The 19,942-nt window shown below is 37.2% G+C and overlaps 1 protein-coding gene across 10 annotated transcripts in view; it reads right to left on the bottom strand.

The window, feature by feature from the left end:
* CADPS2 (calcium dependent secretion activator 2) overlaps positions 1-19,942 on the bottom strand; it is a 321,289-nt gene that overhangs the window by 49,567 nt on the left and 251,780 nt on the right. For 6 of the 10 annotated variants that reach the window (XM_074870153.1, XM_074870154.1, XM_074870156.1 and 3 more), the window contains 4 exons: positions 19,119-19,222; positions 15,326-15,482; positions 4,501-4,642; positions 4,252-4,371 (listed from right to left, as the gene is read on the bottom strand). In XM_074870153.1, the coding sequence (XP_074726254.1) occupies positions 4,252-4,371; positions 4,501-4,642; positions 15,326-15,482; positions 19,119-19,222 (523 nt within the window). The remainder of the gene's footprint in view (positions 1-4,251; positions 4,372-4,500; positions 4,643-15,325; positions 15,483-19,118; positions 19,223-19,942) is intronic. The other 4 variants (XM_074870157.1, XM_074870158.1, XM_074870159.1 and 1 more) reach the window with 1 other exon arrangement.

The raw sequence follows: 19,942 nt of genomic DNA, 5'->3' as shown, positions 1-19,942 counted from the left end.
CAAAACATATTTCTTGTCTTCTTTCTTCCCGCATGTTAGTATTTTTGGAGAAAAGAAATTTGGCCCCCTATATAAATTTGTCTTCCAGAACACTGAATAGGAACTAGCTGTATTCCAAACTCCTTAATCCACAAAAAGTAGATCAGCTAAATTTCACTACTCCATCAGCCCTATGGCTATACTTTTAAACAACCATTCTTAAAAATGCAGACCATGGCCTCCTACCACTACGACAGGAACTATGTGGCACTACAGATACAACCCCCCAAAAAAGCGCTGAAACGCGATCTCCTGACTTATTCAGCATTTACAAACACACAGCGAGGTCCAGCATGAGAGCTCAGACACGTTCAGACCAGATCCCTTCATATCACAATCAGAAGACTGTGACTGCTCCAACTGGTTCCTCTTGTCACTCATTATAACTGAACCATAGAAGAAAAAATACAGCTGACACATTTTCTTTGATGTTCTGGTTGGAAGACAAGACAGGACTATTCTCCAGCAAGCATGTATCTTATTCCATGTTTCCCCAGCCTCGAGTTTTGCCGAACCTGATGTTCTAGAGTGGCACCAGATAGTAAAAGACAACACCAGCTCTGTATCTACAATATTTTCAGTCACTGAATCTCTCATGTCTGTACTGATAATAATAATATGTAAATTAAACCATAAACAATTGTAATCACCCACAAATCTAACTTAAAAACCAGCTCCAGAAGAGGCAGAGAAATTAAATCTAAAATATGAAATGGAACAAAAATGCAATTTAAAGTAGTACATTTGAATTAATTAATAAGTAAGGAAAAAACCCCTTCATTCTGGTTGATTAGAAGCTTTTACAGAATATTCAGACTCTTTTACTCTTTAAGAATGTTGTCTTCAGCCAGACGGAACAGTAATCCACAGTGCTCTGCATGTCTAGCCAAGGTGTCCTCTGAGTTGTCCTCTCCTGAGACCAATCAAGAAAAACAGACTACTACTCATAACACTTTCCCCTTTTCATATCTTCCTTTCCAATGCCCAATAATAAAAGGTTAACCCAAAACAACTGAAAATGAGGTAACGATCATCCTAAGTGCTGTTATAAGCAGTGTACATTTATTGTTCCAAAACATGTGATCAAGGAAAAAAAAAGCATTGTTAATTAAAAATTATAAACAATCTTCTCTAGTAATGTTCAAAAGAATTGAAGCAACTTTTAAGTGAAGGAGGGGAAAATCTATTTTCACCAATAAAGCACACAAAGAAATGCCTAACTGTGAATATATTTTCACCTCTTCTCAGCAAAAGTTCTTAGGTAGGCACGTAACAGCTCTGTTGAATATGAATGGACTTAAACATGAACATAAGAGCCTGAACATGAACATTAATAAATCTTGGAGAATATGAAATCTCTTCTTATTGCAGAAAAAATAGACGCAGGACTTGGCATTTTCAATAAACACTGAACTATAACTCAGCTGGCTCACAGACCACTTTTTCTCATTTCTTTTGCCTGTAGATTCTTCACTATGTAATTCAATCTGATAACGATTAATTGGCCAAAATCATCACTTTCAAAGAGAAAAAGTCCAGCACAACTTAGTGCTATACATAGTCATCTTCTTGTCAAAGCATCAGATGGGTGGCCCAGAGGAGGGAGCACAGTGGACTGGGAGAGAAAGACTTGTGGGAGTCAGTGGCGACAAGGTGCCACCTGCAATGACTGACAAAGCAGGGCTTGGGCTCCTGAATTCAGGTGCCTTTGCTGACTCCATGTATAACGCATTATGTCATTCTAGTCCATTTAAGGTGGGTATTCATCACACCAAAAGGGAAAACTGACAGGAAACACCAGGTTTTGCTTAACAGGTATTGGAGCCTAGGTATTTGATTACTCCCCATTGTAGAATTTAACTAGAAAGAGGAAGCTTTGTTCTTCCTGAAAGGATGGGATGGGAGAAGTGGGGAGATATAAAATGCTCCTCCTTTCTTTCATGTAATAGTGAAAGTAATCCACTTCCTCCACCGGCTACTGAGACACCATTACCAGCAGGAAAGAGGAAACGCATTAGCTTGGGAGGAGGAATAACTGGCTTATGGTGCCTTCACTTTTATTTTTTGATCCAAATACAATACATGGACATTCTGAGAAGTTACTTGGCTCTTCAGTAGAATGTAGGTAGGCTGATTCATAAAATACTATCTGAATTCCACAGTATTACAAAGGTAACTTAATACTACCTGCAATCTTGAATGTTAATTTATACACATTTTATAAAATACAACTTCAAAGCTCTATGTTTAGGGAAAAAGAACATGAAGAGGTGCCTACAATGGAGCCAGCACCTTGGCACACTTCTTGAATGCTGTGCGAGGTGGCTGAAAGGGGATGATGACCTTACAAAGGCCACACTGCAGTGGGGACACCACTCATCCCCACTTCTCTTGAGAAGCAGCAGAGCAACAGCTACTGCTGGCAAACAATTACAGCACATGTCAACCTCAGTGTTCACTGAATGCTTTGAAAACCTCACTGATTAGTTTAGGATGTTATGCATACTTTGCCATACACACCATGAGCCTTCATACCAGAAGATGTGCAAGGGGGGTGAGCCGATGGCTGAATTTCACTGTACTTGCACATTTTTTGACAATACAGTCTAGGAATTTATTGCTACATCAAAACCTTAATTTAGGAAAGATCTACTACTATAATACTCCAACCAGAATCCATATTTATTATATATTAATTATAAATTCAATATTCAAAATACCTGAATTTTAATACGTACAAGTTATTTTTGCTAGATGGGGCTGCTAGAATACAGACTGCAAGAAGACCATACCTAAGATTATAAGAACTCTTAACTCTGAAACCTATTCTCTAAAAAAATAAGTAACCTTTGAAAGCATGGGAATAACAGAAAACAATTTGATTAGCAGAAGACCAATTGTATTCAAAGCTGAAATGACTTGCACAAGCACATCAGGAGAAACCTAGCATTATTACAGTAAACACAAAAGGTAACAAAGTCAAAGATTAAGAGGAATTTTGTCAACTTTTAGGGGAATTAGCAGCAGAACAATAGTCATAATACTCAACAGACAAGTGCCAGAAGTCTGGAAGAGCACAACTCCCTTTTTAGAATAAGTCACATGGAAAAGACGAGGGGCAATGGGTACAAGTTACACCTCGGAAGATTCTGATTGGACACAAAAGGAAAATTTTTCACAATGAGAACAATCAGCCATTGGAATAATCTCCCTAGGGAAGTGATGGATTCCCCAACATTGGTCACCTTTAAGATTCGGCTGGACAGGGTGCTGGGCCACCTTGTCTAGACCATGCTTTTGCCAAGAAAGGTTGAACCACATGATCCTTGAGGTCCCTTCCAACCTGGTATTCTATGATTCTATGAACTCTTGCACTAATGGATCTGAGCGCTTGTTATGAGTGTTTAAGTCCATCATAAAACTTGAGAAGACAATACTTGGCTTGAAATCACATTATCAAGTTTTGCATCCTGAATGTGTGTTTTTTGAAGTCTTTCACATTCATCCTTTCCTAATATAACTTTAGCTTAAATAAGGTTCTTCTTGAGACCTTCTCTAATGTATATGAATGTGTCCTTACACAGAAATCTAGCCTGTAACTATAGGAATATTCCCACAGAACAGGGCATGTCTGCTTTTTGCTTTTTTTTTTTTTTTTTTTTTTTTAAGAAAAGAGCACTGAAGTGTTGGGAAGAAATAAAAAAGAAATACATATTTTTTCAAACAGACAAAGAAATGGATGTACTTCTATTCTGGGTACTTAATCTTTTACTATTTTCCTGTAACATGGATATTAATCTAATGACAATATTTGCAATCAATGATTTTCAGAACCAATATACAATGAGTTAATCAAACCCATGCAAAAATATGATGGGCTGCCTCACTTTACAAAACCACAATTATCCAAAAGGTTCTCTACTGCTTACTAATTCAGAAGGGTCATTAAGTTGTTTAGGGTATTAAACACCATTCATACTATGACAGACCTTTGCCAAGTTGGTTTTGTAAGTTATCAGGTTTAAGACTGCTACATTTTAATGCACCAGAAAGCGCAACTCACTAAGAGTCCATGCTTGGCTCACTCCCAGGAAACAATAATTTCCAACTAAGAGATCATAAACACCATGCAATCCAAATACAGCTGCACAGAACACTAGCAAGGCCATGCAGAGCTGACATACAGTCAGAAGGTTATTGAAGAATACACACGTGGAGTCATACAAAGAAGTCATCCAGGTTGGTGTAGTAAAACTAGGTATTTGTGGAAGATTAAGAGTCAAACTTGGAACTTTTGGAAGAGCTACATTAGGAAGACTGTTGGTGATGCTCCTGTGAAGAAATAAACAATGTAGGAATACAATAAAAAATAGAATATTTAGATGACAACGGGGGAGAACACCTGATTAGACAGAAAGCTATAGGCAGGTGCCTTGTTCAGATCTTGTAGAAAGCACTTACTTGACAGGTTGCCATGACTCTTGTTCAAGACCTCTGTGAATGGACTGGGCAATTGATGATTCCATGAGGTCGATGTAACGGATGACCATGGGAACAAAAATTTCTTGCAAGTGCTTGTGAAACTTTCCATTGCACAAAAATGCTTTAAAGACAAACAAAACACAAATAAAAACTGTCAGGCCTTTCCCTATTTTATTTTGCAATAGGAAAAAGTATCTCTTAAAATGTTTTAGTACACAAAAGCATTTTAAGAGCAAGCTTGTGTAGGAAATACAGTTCATAATAGATAAATGAAGTGCTCTGTGAGGACAGTGCAGTACATTTTAAACTCTCACTGTAATGAAAACTAGGCACATACTGAAGCTCTTTCTTGAACCAGAACATTTTTGCATCTTGTTAAAATTAATAATGTACTTTGCTGAATCTAACCCTTAGCAATTTTGTTCAATACTTAGACACCAAGACAAAACAAAAAAACCAAACCAAACAAACTATTTGAATGTCATTCAATTATTTTTATTCTCCTTATGCTAAGAAGAACAAAGGTTACAGTAAAACATTCCAGCCTCACTAGGCTATGTGCAAAAATATAGAGGTATACAGCATTTCCTCCAGACTGCTTAATGGAAAAAGGCAATATATGACATATGAGTGTTTCGGGGAATAAGAATAGTTTACCCATCTGCTCTCTGTCCTTGGGAGCTGGTAAAGTCCTGAATCACTGCCTATAGCTGCACAGGACATTCAATGAGCTCTTGAATAGAAAACTTGTCTTGGTATGCCTATGCCTGTCCATACATAAAAATCTCAAAGGCCAGAGCTCACCATGAGAATCCTGGCTTTTCCCATCCTGATGTGCACAAACCTCATCAAGAGCCCCATGAACAAAAGTACCTCCCAGCCAGTCTGTGTTCATGTGAAACGGCCAAGCTTGCCTCTCCTCTGTCCTCTCAGCTGTCTCGCAAAATTTTAAAGAACACTAACTCTATGCTTGCCTTCTGGAAGTTTGCAAATTTTCTGGTGTGATTATCTCCCACATTACAGCAACTGTCGTTTCACAACTTGTGGTGGTTTGACCTTGGCTAAATGCCTGGTACCCACCAAGTCGCTCTATCACTTCCCCCCCCTTCCCCTTTTTTTCTCAACAGGGCAAAGAGGGGAAAGAAAATAAGATAGGAAAAAAACCCCAACCCTTGTGGGTAAAACAACAGCAGTTTTAATATAAGCAAAGCGAAGCAAAGGTCCGCACGTGGAAGCAAAAAAAAGAAAACAGATTTATTCTCTACTTCCCATGAACAGGCGATGTCGGGCCTTCTCAGGAAGCAGGGCTCCGATACGCGTAGTGGTTGCCTCGGAGGACCAAGGGTGACCCCACCCCCTTCCTCCTTTCTCCCAGCTTTATACTGAGCAGACGTCATATGGTATGGAATATCCCTTTGGTCAGTTCGGGTCAGCTGTCCTGGTTGTGTCCCCTCCCAAGATTTTGCCCACCCCGTCCCACTGTGGGGGGGGGAAATGTCGGAAAGAGCCTTGGTGCTGTGTAAGCACTACTCAGCAGTAGCCACAACACCAGTGTGCTATCAACACCCTGCCAGCTCCCAGCATAAAACACAGCACCATGAGGGCTGCTACAGGGGAAAACCAATTCTGGCTCAGCCAGACACGGTACACAACTATTTAAAGTAAGTCCTGAAAACTAGTTGCCTGAAGCACTTGGGAAAGCTTACAACATGTAACACACCTAGAGGTGTTGTCTTGCTTTTAAAAAGAAATGGAGTTGACTGGTGAGCATACTATAAGCATGAACCATATTACTCAAGAAAAGTGAAGTAGATATAAACAGTAGAAAAGTACCTGCTTCGCAGATGGGATTTACTGCATGAAAAACTGTATACACAATGCAAACTGAAGATGCTTAAAACCTGAAAACTAGTTTGCTACCACCACTGCTTGTCCCTGTACTCTCTGAAAAGTTATCTTAGCAAATCCTAAGCCTTAGCACACTAATGTCCTGTCCCACCAAGGGAGTATATCAGTTTCATGTTTTGAATGTGTCTGTGTTCACCCATTAATCCAGCATTACTATTAGGACCTATAAGGATATTCCCATGTGTACATGGAAATCATACAGGCAAGCAGAACCACAGAAAGAAATTTTCATTATTTTGGTAGCCCTTCTTTTCTCCCACCTATTTTATGTTCTTTTAAATTCTCTTGTGGGTTTCTCCTCCCACCTGTTTCTGCATCCAGGCTTCTATTTGATTTGGATGGGTACCACAACTGCATTTTGAGGAGGCTTCCTCCACTTTCTAAGAAGAAAAGCCTGGATCATGGGGCTCAAAACTTTGGAAACCAACTCATAAAATTACAATCCCTCTTGTTCCACTACTTGTACAACTCCATGTATAACATATAAAAATAATTTCTGTAACTTCCAGAAACTCCTTTGCTTTCCATTCCTGAATGATGTCCACCAGAAACTCAACCTGGGAGAGATGGAGACTATTCACAAAATGTGTCATCAAGTTTCAGTTCCCTATTGCTACTTGTATTGCAAGGAAATGCTTTTGTTGCTGATTCTGGTCACTAATATTATTTTTCTTTTTTTGAATAGAGTGATCTGAAAGCAAGAACTATTTTCTTGAAAACATCCTTGTAGATAATGGGAAATTATGTATCAATCAGTTTTACCTAAGGAGAAAATACTAATGCGATCAGCCCTCTCTAGTTTTGTTCACCTGCCTCTCTCTTTCTAAGAATTTTGAAACTTTTAGCTAATTTCAACCATATTACACACAGGGGTAGAGATATCAGATATACGAATTTTCATGAAAAACGGCAGCTAGGTAGCAGGCAGAGATCATTAGGGTTTCCACTGAGAAAAAGGCAGCAGCATATGCTCATCTCTTATTAAACACTTGAGAATCCACCCTTGAGAGAGCACCTATGAGTCCATTACAAACATACTCCATTATTTACACTGCTTCTAGAACGACTTGTTAACTAGTTCTGTCATAATTATTTGTATATTGGGCACTCAAAACAGTGTTATTATTTCAATGTTTATATATCTTAAAACTGCAGCATCTGTGACCAGCAATAATAGCAACTGAGAAAGATTTGGGTATTGACACAAAGGTTTCACAGTAAACAGCTGATGAACATTGCCTTTGAGAAACAAAAGGTGGTATCAAGCTACATATCAGGTTGATTTTTCGAGGCAACTTTGAGCTTAAAGACAACAAGAATACAACTGTGTTAGTTAAGTCAGTATTGCTGCTTTATAGTGAATCAGTGCAGGACTGGCATTAATCTGGAAATCACGGTTACTTGAAGGGATGAGCTTGTAGTTTACTGTTTTCTGAGCACACCGCAGAAATGCTCTGCTACAACCCCTACTCTGGGAATTACAGTAATAAAGCCTCATGGGCAGGAGGGCAACTCTTGTTATTCTGAAGTCAGAATAAATTTTAAAGAAGTCACAGGCAATAAAAGCTGTTCAACTTAAAAAGCTGAATCATTTTCCTAACATCCTGACATCAGTCTTTGCAGGGAAGTGAAACTTTCCAAAATGATGCCAAGACTCTTAATATGACTGCACCTCCATGGAGATCCCTCTGCGAAGGTGGGCACACACACGAGAGTGCTGTTTTGGTTCAACAACTCGGTGAGCATTCTGTTTTCCCAAGGCTGAGGACATGGCAGGTCTGATTTATCCATCTGGAGATCTCCATCAAGGATTACTGCAGGGCAGGGAAAGAACTCAAGAGCACAGGGGTAAGTGATATAGCTGAGTATCATCAGCAGACTCATGGCACTCTACCCTATGATTAGAATTGATCTTGCCGAAAGGTACCACCTGTGCATCAAAGCAGATGGGAAACAAGAGATCCTTGAGGAAATGCCACACTTCAAATCCCTCAACTACCACTTGTCTTCAAAGTTATGTAGCTTAATTCTCCATTGTCTTGTCAATATAGACACCCCGCACCCTCTTCATATGAGCCATCTCATATTCACACAAACAACAACAAAATGAAAGCCTAGGCCAGGGCAAGATAATGCATAGACAAAATTAATGGAGAACGGATTACAGGAACAGAAACAGTTCCCTAAATGAAAAATTCTTGAAATACTGAAGTTGAAGATGAAAGTTAATAAATTTTTACATATTTGGTAGCTGAAATATATTAAAATATGACAAGGCCACAGATTAAAAGTACAGGCTAATAATCCAGTGCTGGAATGAGGTTTCTCCTCTAATAGTATGAAAAGAATCTACTGTGCTTGTGTATAACAGAAGCTGCGGGGCTTCTTTTGCTTCTACTTATACAGGCATAGATGAGGAGTTATCCTGGAGTCAGCATGTTATGCTGTCCTCAAGAGCTTCTGAAGAATCAAAGGAAAGGAAGAATGTCACAGGTTAACACGAGTCTTTTCCACTGACAAAATTAGCAGTTTGGCAGACGGTCTATAATTATCCTGCTCTCCATAGGATTCTTGGGAAGGTATCACTTGGATTTTCTGGCATATTTTTAAATCTAAAATAAAACCAGTGAATTTCAAGAAGGAAATTTCCTTAGGACTCCTTATTCTATTCATAGCAGTTGAAAATCACCCAATAACCTGTAAAAAGAAAGTTTATATTTCCATTCTTTTCCTGTTTCTATTATATTCTGCCTCCACAAAGCATTTATTAATCAGTTACTTAAATTGTGGTGAAAATTGCAAGTGTGTCAGCTTATGTACAAATTGCTGTGTATTTTTACATACAAGGCATACTTTAAAAGTGAATTTTAGAGATGTACTATGTGGAAGCAAGCTGAAAGTTTATTTCATCTTTACAAGACAGAGTGACATGAACAGCTTTTTGCACAATTTTCTTGTGCCTAAAACTCATTCAGTCAAAAAGGTTATTGGATATTCTGTTAAGTGATAATGCAGCTGGAGTTAGCACTCAATAACAGTAACCAAAATATGTAGCTCTTATCTGAAGGCAGGTTATTATTTCAAAGCAGCTTCTAATAGGACTGAGCAAAAATTGTAAGTCACTGATCTAAGAAAAGATTCCCATTACAACTAATGAGAAGTGTAAGTTTTGATGAGAGGTATTGGTGTGGGTATAAAGTTTGCCCTGATTACCTTAAATCCAAATTGTTTTCTATCTCCACCCAGTAGTTTAAAATAGGGACTATGATGTTATACCTAAATTGTAGTACAAAAGTGGTACACAGGCTGTAACAAAGCAGGAAAGTGATGCTGTCTTTGGTCGTGTTTGCCACTCTGCTACTAGCAACAGTAATAGTGGAGAAAACATATCACAGAATTACTGTTTGAAATCAATAGCCATGATAACAGCAATGGCTTTCAAGAGGCTAACACCCAACATGCTGTTTTTTTAAAATCAGCTTCATCAGACTGTCTACAGGTGTAGCATGACTGAGTTAGAGCAAGTACACAGACATTTCACTGAGTAATACTTGATGGAAAATGAGAATTATGAGTTAACTTTATAATACTCCTAGTTTTGACTGACTTGTGCCAATGTCGTAATGCAATAATGCTGAGCAACAGCACGGTACATAGTGTCAGTAAGTGACACTTGGAAAGAAAACTTGTCAGGGAAAGAAGCAGAATATTGAATATACAATTCAAAAAACTCTAAAATAAGCCACATATATAGACACTTCATGTAACCAGGAATATGCTGCTAAAAGATATCTCTGACACCATCTTAAATGAAGAGGAGTTAATACATCACAGAATCATCTAGGCTGGAAAAGACCTTGAAGATCATCCAGTCCAACCATTAACCTAACATGGACAGTTCCCAACTACACCATATCCCTAAGCGCTATGTCAACCCAACTCTTAAACACCTCCAGGGATGGGGACTCCACCACCTCCCTGGGCAGCCCATTCCAACGCCTGACTACCCGTTCTGTAAAGAAATGCTTCCTAATATCCAGTCTAAACCTTCCCTGGTGCAACTTGAGGCCATTACCTCTTGTCCTATTGCTTGGTTACTTGGATAAAGAGACTCATCCCCAGTTCTCTGCAACCTCCTTTCAGGTAGTTGTAGAGGGCGATGAGGTCTCCCCTCAGCCTCCTCTTCTCCAGACTGAACAACCCCAGTTCCCTCAGCCGCTCCTCGTACATGTGCTCCAGACCCTTCACCAGCTTTGTTGCCCTTCTCTGGACACGCTCGAGTAATTCAATGTCCTTTTTGTAGTGAGGGGCCCGAAACCGAACACAGGAATCGAGGTGCGGCCTCACCAGTGCTGAGTACAGGGGTAAGATCACTTCCCTGTCCCTGCTGGCCATGCTATTTCTGATGCAAGCCAGGATGCCACTGGCCTTCTTGGCCACCTGGGCATACTGCTGGCTCATGTTCAGCTGGCTGTCAATCAACACCCCCAGGTCCCTCTCTGACTGGCAGCTCTCCAGCCACTCCTCCCCAAGCCTGTAGCGCTGCTGGGGGTTGTTGTGGCCCAAGTGCAGCACTCGGCATTTGGCCTTATTGAAGCTCATACAGTTGGCTTGAGCCCATCGCTCCAGCCTGTCCAGATCTCTCTGCAGAGCCTCCCTACCCTTGAGTCGATCAATACTCCCACCCAACTTGGTGTCGTCTGCAAACTTACTGAGGGTCTGTCTTACATGTCTGTCTTGAGGCACTAAAAACCTGATGAATCTGAATAATGAAACAACTACAGAAAGTAAATTGCCCTCTAGAGCAGGCCCCTTCATAATTTATAGGCTCTGTGGACAAAAAAGTAACATGATCATTACAGAAAATAATACGCAATCCTGGAACAACCATGTCCTCTATCCCTCTATGAATATCCAATTCTGGAGAGATATTGGTTACTGTTATAGCTGTACAGTCTGCAAAGCTTTACACAACCATAACTGTGTATGAACAATAGAAACTTTGGAGATTATTAAAATGTATACTATAAAAGGAGCTACAGTATTTTTTCCAAGCCTTTACATTTTGAAAAATCACAACAAATTTATCTACAATCTATTACTCATCTCCACAGTAAGTGTCTTTTTTAAAATCACTTTTTGTTATTTGTTAGCTCTTGTCAGAAAAGTGGAAATATTTTATGGGATAGGAAGACCATACTCCTCTATCCATTTTTTAAAGTAGTTCTTCAGTTAGACTTAACAGGTAAGCAATCACTGATGACTCAATGATGAACTCTTAATTGTTGTGGAATAAGGTCAGAAAAAATGGAGAAGCTTGAAGTGACTCAAAATGGAGTCCTTCATAATAGAAGTGTGAAGCTTCAAGTAGGACTGCCCCTTCCTCCCCCTTTTTACTTCATGAAAAGTTATATGCTGTATTGCAAAATGCAGTTTTTTCTCATTGTTAAATGAATATTAGCTTCAAAGTATTCAGCTTGAATCATGTACAATATTTTGTAACCTATTAAAATAACACATTTGAAATTATTTGAATAGCAAAGACTATGCATTTTCATTATCTCACAGTCTTTCTAATATTATATTTTAGTGACATAGATATAAAAATAGTCTTACATGTAAGTTTTCCTTAAAGCTGTAAATGTTAGATTGTTTCTTTATTGTTAAGAGTTTGCTCATGTCAGGTTTACGTGGAAACTGACTCCTGCATCAAGGATTTAGAGTTCATTTAAAGCTCTTGAGATGGAATAACACGCAGGTGTCAGTCCTCCAAATTTCACTGAAGATTAACCTAATATGCAATATGGTGACCTAACAGTTCTTCATTTGAAAGAAATCTGAAAAGTAATCTCTGATATAGCTGGAGAGTGAGAATAACCCAGTGGGATTTCCACCTCTTCATTTCCTAATGAGTTTTTTGATAATGAGAGGTGACTTTGCCAGTCACTGTGGGCTCTATTATGGCTAATTTACTCCACTTCACTCTCCTTGTTAATTATTAACACTAGCCTTTTTATCCTCATGAGACCACATTCCAGTTTTTCCCTTTTTAGATTTTTTTCTAAATCTATCTTTTTGAAGGTGAGAGTTTTCAGGAGAAGGTTTTCACTTAGGGTGAACACAAATCATTTATTTCATTTTGGAAGACTGTAAAATTGATTATATAAGCATGGAGATCTCTTTCTAATGGCTTTAATGCACTTGCAAGGTGAAAAGGCTGTTAATTACAGAATAAGCACTGAGGTATGTTCCACTTGGGAATCAGTTCTTGGTAGAATGGTCACTTGCCACTTGCTAACATATCCACTGATTAAAAGGTGACTAATTTCCACAGTTGCTTTCCAATAGTTCTGGGAAAAAGAAGTGTATAATTTTCCAGATGGCTTTCACTTGCCAGAAACTGTAATTTACTGTATTTATTACCATTAGGGAATTCCTGAAATTGGTATACAGGTGTGACATTTCATATAGCAGTTGTTTCATATCCTTCAGTTAACATTTTACAATCTTTCTAATAATTGCTTTGACATGAAAGTTTTCATAAAATGTCTTTCCTAAGGCTGTTTTAGAAATTTAGCATTATTATCCATTTAATCTTTTAAGGAAAGAAAAATCAGTAGCCTACCAGCAACCTCTTTGCATGTGAGGACAACCCCTGTTTCTATCACTTCTCTCAGGTTGGAACCAAAGCACAAAGGAACACAAATGACACAATAATGTAGTTAAAACTGGTGCCATAAATCCTTTTTGTAAGACTACTGTAAAATACCTCCACAGCTTTCAGAAACCAAATAACTGTTTTAAGTGCACATAACATCCCAACTAGAGATGTGCTTCCTAAACTGAAAATGTAAGATGGTGTGGTGGTTTAGCCCCTGCCGGGGTCTGAGACCACGCGGCCGCTGCCCCTCCCCCACAAAGGGAGTGAAATACAAAGCCCCAAGACTGAAATAAGGACAGGTTTAATACAACAGTGCAATAGCAACACAACAAACAACAGCAATAACAATAACAGTAATAGTGATAGCAATGAACAGAGCAAAATAGCTACCAAATACAGCAGTTTGAAGCACGATGTACAAAACCACGAGTGCACCGCGCTCCGCGCCAGGAAAATGTGACCTGCCAGGATGTGATGTCCGCATGGTATCTGAATAACCCGGCTAGAGCTCCCCCCCCACTGCTGGGGAAACTTAACCCTATCCTGGTTAAACCAGGACAGATGGTAGGAAAGACACCTGAATATAGGCTTCAGGTTTTTAATCTGGATTTTAGATGATTAGACATCCACTTAAAGGAATGTAGAATCCACCTTGCAGGAATCTACCTCTTATGAGATCTGCACCAAGACTGAACAATTCCTACACCCTTCTGGGCAGACCTCTAAATTGATCTTAAATTACCACCAGCATGGCAATTTTAGTATGTTTCTGTAGTTGCAGTTTGTGCAACAAAGGATCCAGATGCAACATTCACGGACATCTTAAAAACAAACTAAGGGAAACACTAGCAGAAAAAAGAAATCATCAGGAATGTGGCATTTCATGTATTGGTAAATGTCAGGTTATGAAAACATAATTCATGAAAAGAGACCTCTAAGACTGGATGTTAATGTTCTTCTGCTCTGTCCTAGACCACATCCAACCTGGTGCAATAACAGTGACTTTCAACAATCCTGTTTAAGCTTCAGCTTTAGTTTGGTGGTCCTGTCCATTTGTCCCTTTCCCTCCATGACGTTTGTCATCCATTGTGTTACAGTGACTTGTACATTTGCTAGCTGCTCCGTTTCATGATATGGTGCTGTGGCCAAGAGGTGACCTGTACCGAGTGACCTATATATTTCAATAAACACTTGGCAGCTAAGGTTAACAGTAATACAAAGGTAAATAATACAGGTTGCAATATGTGTAACCTTGTAGAAAAGCTCTTGAATACTATTTTCCATTCTTTCAGTCAAGCAGTTTCCATACACGGAGCTAAAATTCTTAAAAGCTATTGAACTTCCACAGAAATAAAATGAATTTTCCAGGAAGAGTTAAAAATTATTTAGTCTTTCAATGAAAAAATCAAATGTTAGAATAACTTGAATCGTTCAATAAAAATAGCATTTGGATCTTCAAAATAATTTTTAAAAAGTATGTAATTTTCTCATTTTTAAGAAATAGAATATGAGTAAACATATAAAACATAGCACAAACATATTTTTTTCTTTATGATGCCTTAAAATGTTAGATGCAATTCAATGTTTTTAAATTAACACCTAATCAATTTTCTTTAGTGTCATTGGTTATTTCCTTAATTCCATTATTAAAATCACTTTCACAGAACACATGCCTAGGACATCATTTAACTATTACAAAAAACCCCCACCTCTCTCTTCAAAGATGAATAAAAGCAAGATAATACACCTATCTCAAATTTTGGTCCCCAACTCAAATAATGATACAACAATACACCAAGTGCAAATAACACTCTGATTTGTTGTATGTATCTTAATCCATTCATGCTAAGCCTATAATACCTTTATAGACATAACTAGTCTGAAAGTAGTTTGCATGAAGGCTTAGAAGGAAATATTAACTACAATTTTATTTAAGCAGTATAGATTAAATATGAAATATCAAATACATATTATGTTGCTTGTACATCACTGATTTAAAACCGAGCAATTTGTGAACACTGAATGGTTAAGGGATTGCCAGAATAAGGACTGAAATGGTGCAAGGATAGAAAGAAACTGCTCAACTTCCAAGAAAGGGAGCACCAGGAGATATATGATAAACACAGGCTCTGTCACTTTTATTTTGAGAATTATATTATTTAGAAACACATTTCTAAGGTGTGGGCACATTAAAAAATCTTACGCACACAATAAGTAAAAAACTTAAGATCTTACTGTCATTTCTGAGGGCGTTATTCAGCAGCTGGAAAAGTGGGAAGCTGTCCCAGGAGTCCTGAGGCTGCGCCACGAGTGCTGAATCCATATCAACAGAATACAGAGACAAAAACTTCTCTGCATGCTCAGCCAATAATTCTGGCCACCAAGCAAACGCCTGCAAACATGACAAAATAGAATTATTAAACACGAGTCATAAAGCAAAGAGAGGTGGTGTATCTATGGCAAAATACATCTGGGTATTTCACTTCATGTTGTATCTCATTTGGGGAGGATGAACAGGACAAGTGAAAAATGTGAAAATATTTTATAAAACCTTGTATCAAAAATGTAAGAAATCAAATAGATTATGTTGTGAAAAATGACATAATCAGAACAAAAATGTAACACAAAAAAATCAAAAAAGGAGTATAAATCCCTGCAACTCTTTGCCAGAGAGCAAAGAAAAGAATGAAGGCCTCATCCTTGAAAAGTTAGTGTATATGTTTCTTTTGATTTCATTCAATTCTAAGGCTATAGGTAATCAGATTAATTTGTTTTTCAAATAAATTCTTGTGAATACATTTTGAAGTCATTTGTTAATCAGAAGGGATGGTTTTTATGTGATTTTTTTTTTCCTTGAAGTATAAGGGCTTTTTTAATAGATACAGAGTGCTTTTTAATTCCTATTTTTGCCTTAAAGATGTTGGCATCCAGTTTTCCTTCCACAAATGCTATAAATACATCTTTAGAAATTCACTAATGTCTCTATTTAACTTAACAACATGTTGGAATACACAGTTTTCCATGGTAAAAATTTAGATTCGTAGGTAATCCTAGGTTAAAAGAACAGATCTGTGAAAAATAGTGTGTCAGCAAGTAAAGCCAGCTCCACATTAAAGACTGCTTCACATATAACTCTTGTATCTTTTTACCCTCACTTAAATCTAAGCTTTGAAAGGTCGATATTGAAGCTGAGTATTGGATCAGAGGAAGCTGTATGATCCTGGAGTTAAAGGTGAAGGTGAAGTGAGTTTATGAAATAGGATGAATATCACATACTGCTGAGTGTTTTGCTCAGAGTTCATGAAAATATCTGACAGTGAGAAATACCTACATATACTAGATAAGAACATGTCTTTGCTTGCAAACTTAAGCCCCTCATTTTGAATATCTTTGAATCTCTATTTTGAATACCCATTTTGCATATTTTTGAATTACCAGCATGGGACATATGTAGCTTGATCTATGCAAGTGCTGAGTTCCCACAACTTCAAATAAAGTCATAGAAATCCTTGCTTTCCTTTGTGAAACGCAGGTCCTAGGTAATGTAGAATTATGTACTCAGGCCTGAAAGGCATCAAATAAAAGACAACTTCTGAAAAGTGGTCTACAAGTATGTTTTTGCATTCTGGACTTTCTCATGACTGCCTGTAATTCTTTTTGACATGGGGCAAATGGAGAAAAGATGAATTGGCAAGAGGATTTAAAGACATGCTGAGCACCCTCTGCTATTACTGAGAAGTACTTTGTGTGTTGCAGTGTCGGGATTGAAGGATGCTGATTTGCACCACAGTGAAAAGGACAGATGAGCCTTCAAAAGTTTTGGCAAGAGTTTGAAATGGAGTCTTCTTCCTCAAACTGGAAGAAGCTCTTGTTTAAATGGGAGCTCATTAAAGGAACAGACTCCTTACCTCAGAAAATAACTAAATGCAAAGAAATAAAGAAGAAAAGAAACGTATACAGTCATTGACAGGTGTCTCTTTTAGGCAAGCAAAACTCTTCTCAGAAAATATTGCCAAACACTCAAAACAAACCAAAACCAAAACCAGAAAAGCAGCACATTTTCTTTCTATCTTCTTCCCTTTTGCAAATGACACTTTGAACTCAGACAGAAATTCTTCTGACCCTATCAAGAATTACCTATCATTGCTTAGGCAGCAAGAAAGAAGAATAGCAAAACAAAAACTACAGCTAAGATAGTTGTTCAGTCATTATGGATAATATGAAAACAGGCTAAAGGCAATTAGCAATTGGTGACACACATTCTAAGAGAACAAAAACACTGACTTAATTAAAGGAAGACTGAAGTTCTTAGATTCTAGAGACACACACAAATGCAACCATACAACACCAGAAATCATAACAATTTATGCTATACATTCAGTGCACAGTTCCATGCTATAAACAGTGAAAAATAATGTTCAGTTCACCAGGAATCACATACCTCTCTTCCCTTTGGGAATCCCAGAAATTTGGAAGTGTTATGAATTAAAAAAAAAAAAAAATAAATCTAGTATTAAAAAATGCAATACACTATGTTAGAGACTACTGATCCTTTTTGTCAACTGCATCATCAAACACTGAACATTTACTTAAACATTATGATGTGAAGTCATGATACTTAATCTTCAGTTTTGAGTAGGGAATGTATAATTTTGTGATCTTGTTCTCATATATATTTTAATACTGAAATTCTGCATGCTCTATAAATTTCAGTAAAATTGAACATTTATTACATGAATGAAGGAAAGAAGAAATAAAATTATCTTTATTCTTTTCAAGCTGTCTTAGATTAGATTGAAAACTTTTGCTGAACTGATTTTTCTGAAGGCATGTGCAATATGCTTACCCTTCTGAAAAATACCACATCTCTGACTGCAAATAAGTAGTATGGAAAATAATCTTTGAACAGAGATGTTTAATCATACATGTATGATTTGATCTGTTTCTTCTGTGTTCTCTTCCACAGAAGTCTTAATATTCTTACAGTAATGCAGGTCCGCAAAAGACAAAGACAACAATATATACATTTTATTGAGTAATCATTACAGAGTAACACAGTGGCAACAGTAGTGTAGAACATGACCTCCAGGGAATTAATTTCAAATCATCGAAACAGCTGTTTCTTCGGTATAAGATAAAACATCTATAACAAGTTCACACATGACAGATGTAAGCTAAAAACTTGATTCCATAGTGTGATATAAAACCAGATGTTTTGAATGACCATATTTATAACTATATATACTAAATCATGTTTATCCCTTTACATATTTTCCCAAAAAATATTTATTGAGTTTTCTGAGAAGACTTTTAAAACAATTTCCTGAACCTTCAAAAACTGTATTTATTAATTAAATGTAATAATATATACAATTGTGTGTAGCTGGTCAAGTTTATTTTTGTAATTCCTTGATATAAAAAGTGTTATAACTCTAAATATTCTAAATATTATGGTTTCTGCATCATGAAGCAAAAGACTTGAGAGTAAGAAACATGAAATTGTTCTGTTTTATTTCTTCTATCTTATAATGCCATTTTAAAAAGTGCAAGTTTAAAAGCAGTACTTTTCCAATCAACAGAAGAGCAATGTGAATGTGATTATTATACCCATCATTATATTTACATTAAAATCAAGATATATGCAGTATGATGAAAACTAGCATCCAGTTTTATTTTCTTTCTATTTTGAATGAGAGGTGAAAAGTTGGAAGGAACAACTGTATAAGGCTATGAATGTTTTCCATACCATTTCACCACCTCCAGCACAAAGATGCTTTCTCTATTTTATGCTCTTTAGTTTTCATTTCTAAACCTACAGTTCATTCAAGCGAATTCAAGTAGAGTTTTATTTCACTTCACTTTTCATAAGCTTCAAGTCTCTTATTCCTCTGTAAATGTGAACTGCCTTAAACATATGTCAGAAAGTAAAGCTAAAATGTTTCTTGACAGAATTGCTTCACATCAGGGGAGAAAAAACCTAGGAACAAACCATTCTCTACAGCATGGAGTAATGCAGTTACGGCCTCACCTCTGAATGATGCTCTTCATTTTGCTGCAATACTTCGATACAGAGTTCCGCAAGGTGAAGAATCTCTTCCAGTTTTCTAGCAGGTGTTGCTTGGTTCATGGTCTCTATATGAATATAAATTGTAAACCAAAATTGCTTTACTTCAGCTAGGATTTAACAGTAAGAGAAAACAATGGCAGAAAGGAATGGGAATGGGAGTTACAGTTTTCTGAAGTATAAGAAATTTTACACGTTAAGGACAATCATTTAATACAAGTAAATGCAGCTGAACGTCCAGATCACTAGAAAGAGAAAATATTTAATTCACAAAAGAATCACTGATCATTATAGACATTATGTGAGAACTAACAGGTGCATCAATGTATTAGATGCTCAACTTCTGCAACAAGCAAGTTCTCATTCTCTTCAAGGTCAGATATACAAAGACAGCAAACAGTAGAGATCTTTTTTGATATTGTACTGTCAGTACAATACCATCTCACTACATGACTCACTGTTGTCATCAGCAAGATTCATGCATTTTGCAGCAGTCAAAAATTCCAAATGTTTCATCTAAATAAGACATTATATTTTAAGTGTATTTAAAAATAAGAAAATTACAAAACACAGTAATTATTCAAGTAACTAATTATTCAAATAATTAATTTTCTACCTGCTGTCCAGCAATAAGAGTGAATCTGCATTCTTTTCAGTACTATGGTGAAAGTAGCACTATAAAATAAAGATATGACAGAACTGACACAAGCCTACGGAAAACTACACATAAAAGAAAATGAGGACAGATACAAAAGTTAGAAATGACATGAGGATCACTCATTCTACAG

The sequence above is a fragment of the Strix uralensis genome, chromosome 5 (assembly GCF_047716275.1).
Source record: "Strix uralensis isolate ZFMK-TIS-50842 chromosome 5, bStrUra1, whole genome shotgun sequence".
Lineage (NCBI taxonomy): Eukaryota > Metazoa > Chordata > Aves > Strigiformes > Strigidae > Strix > Strix uralensis.
The sequence above is the reverse complement of the archived record's forward strand: the minus strand, read 5'-3'. Positions and strand labels throughout refer to the sequence as shown.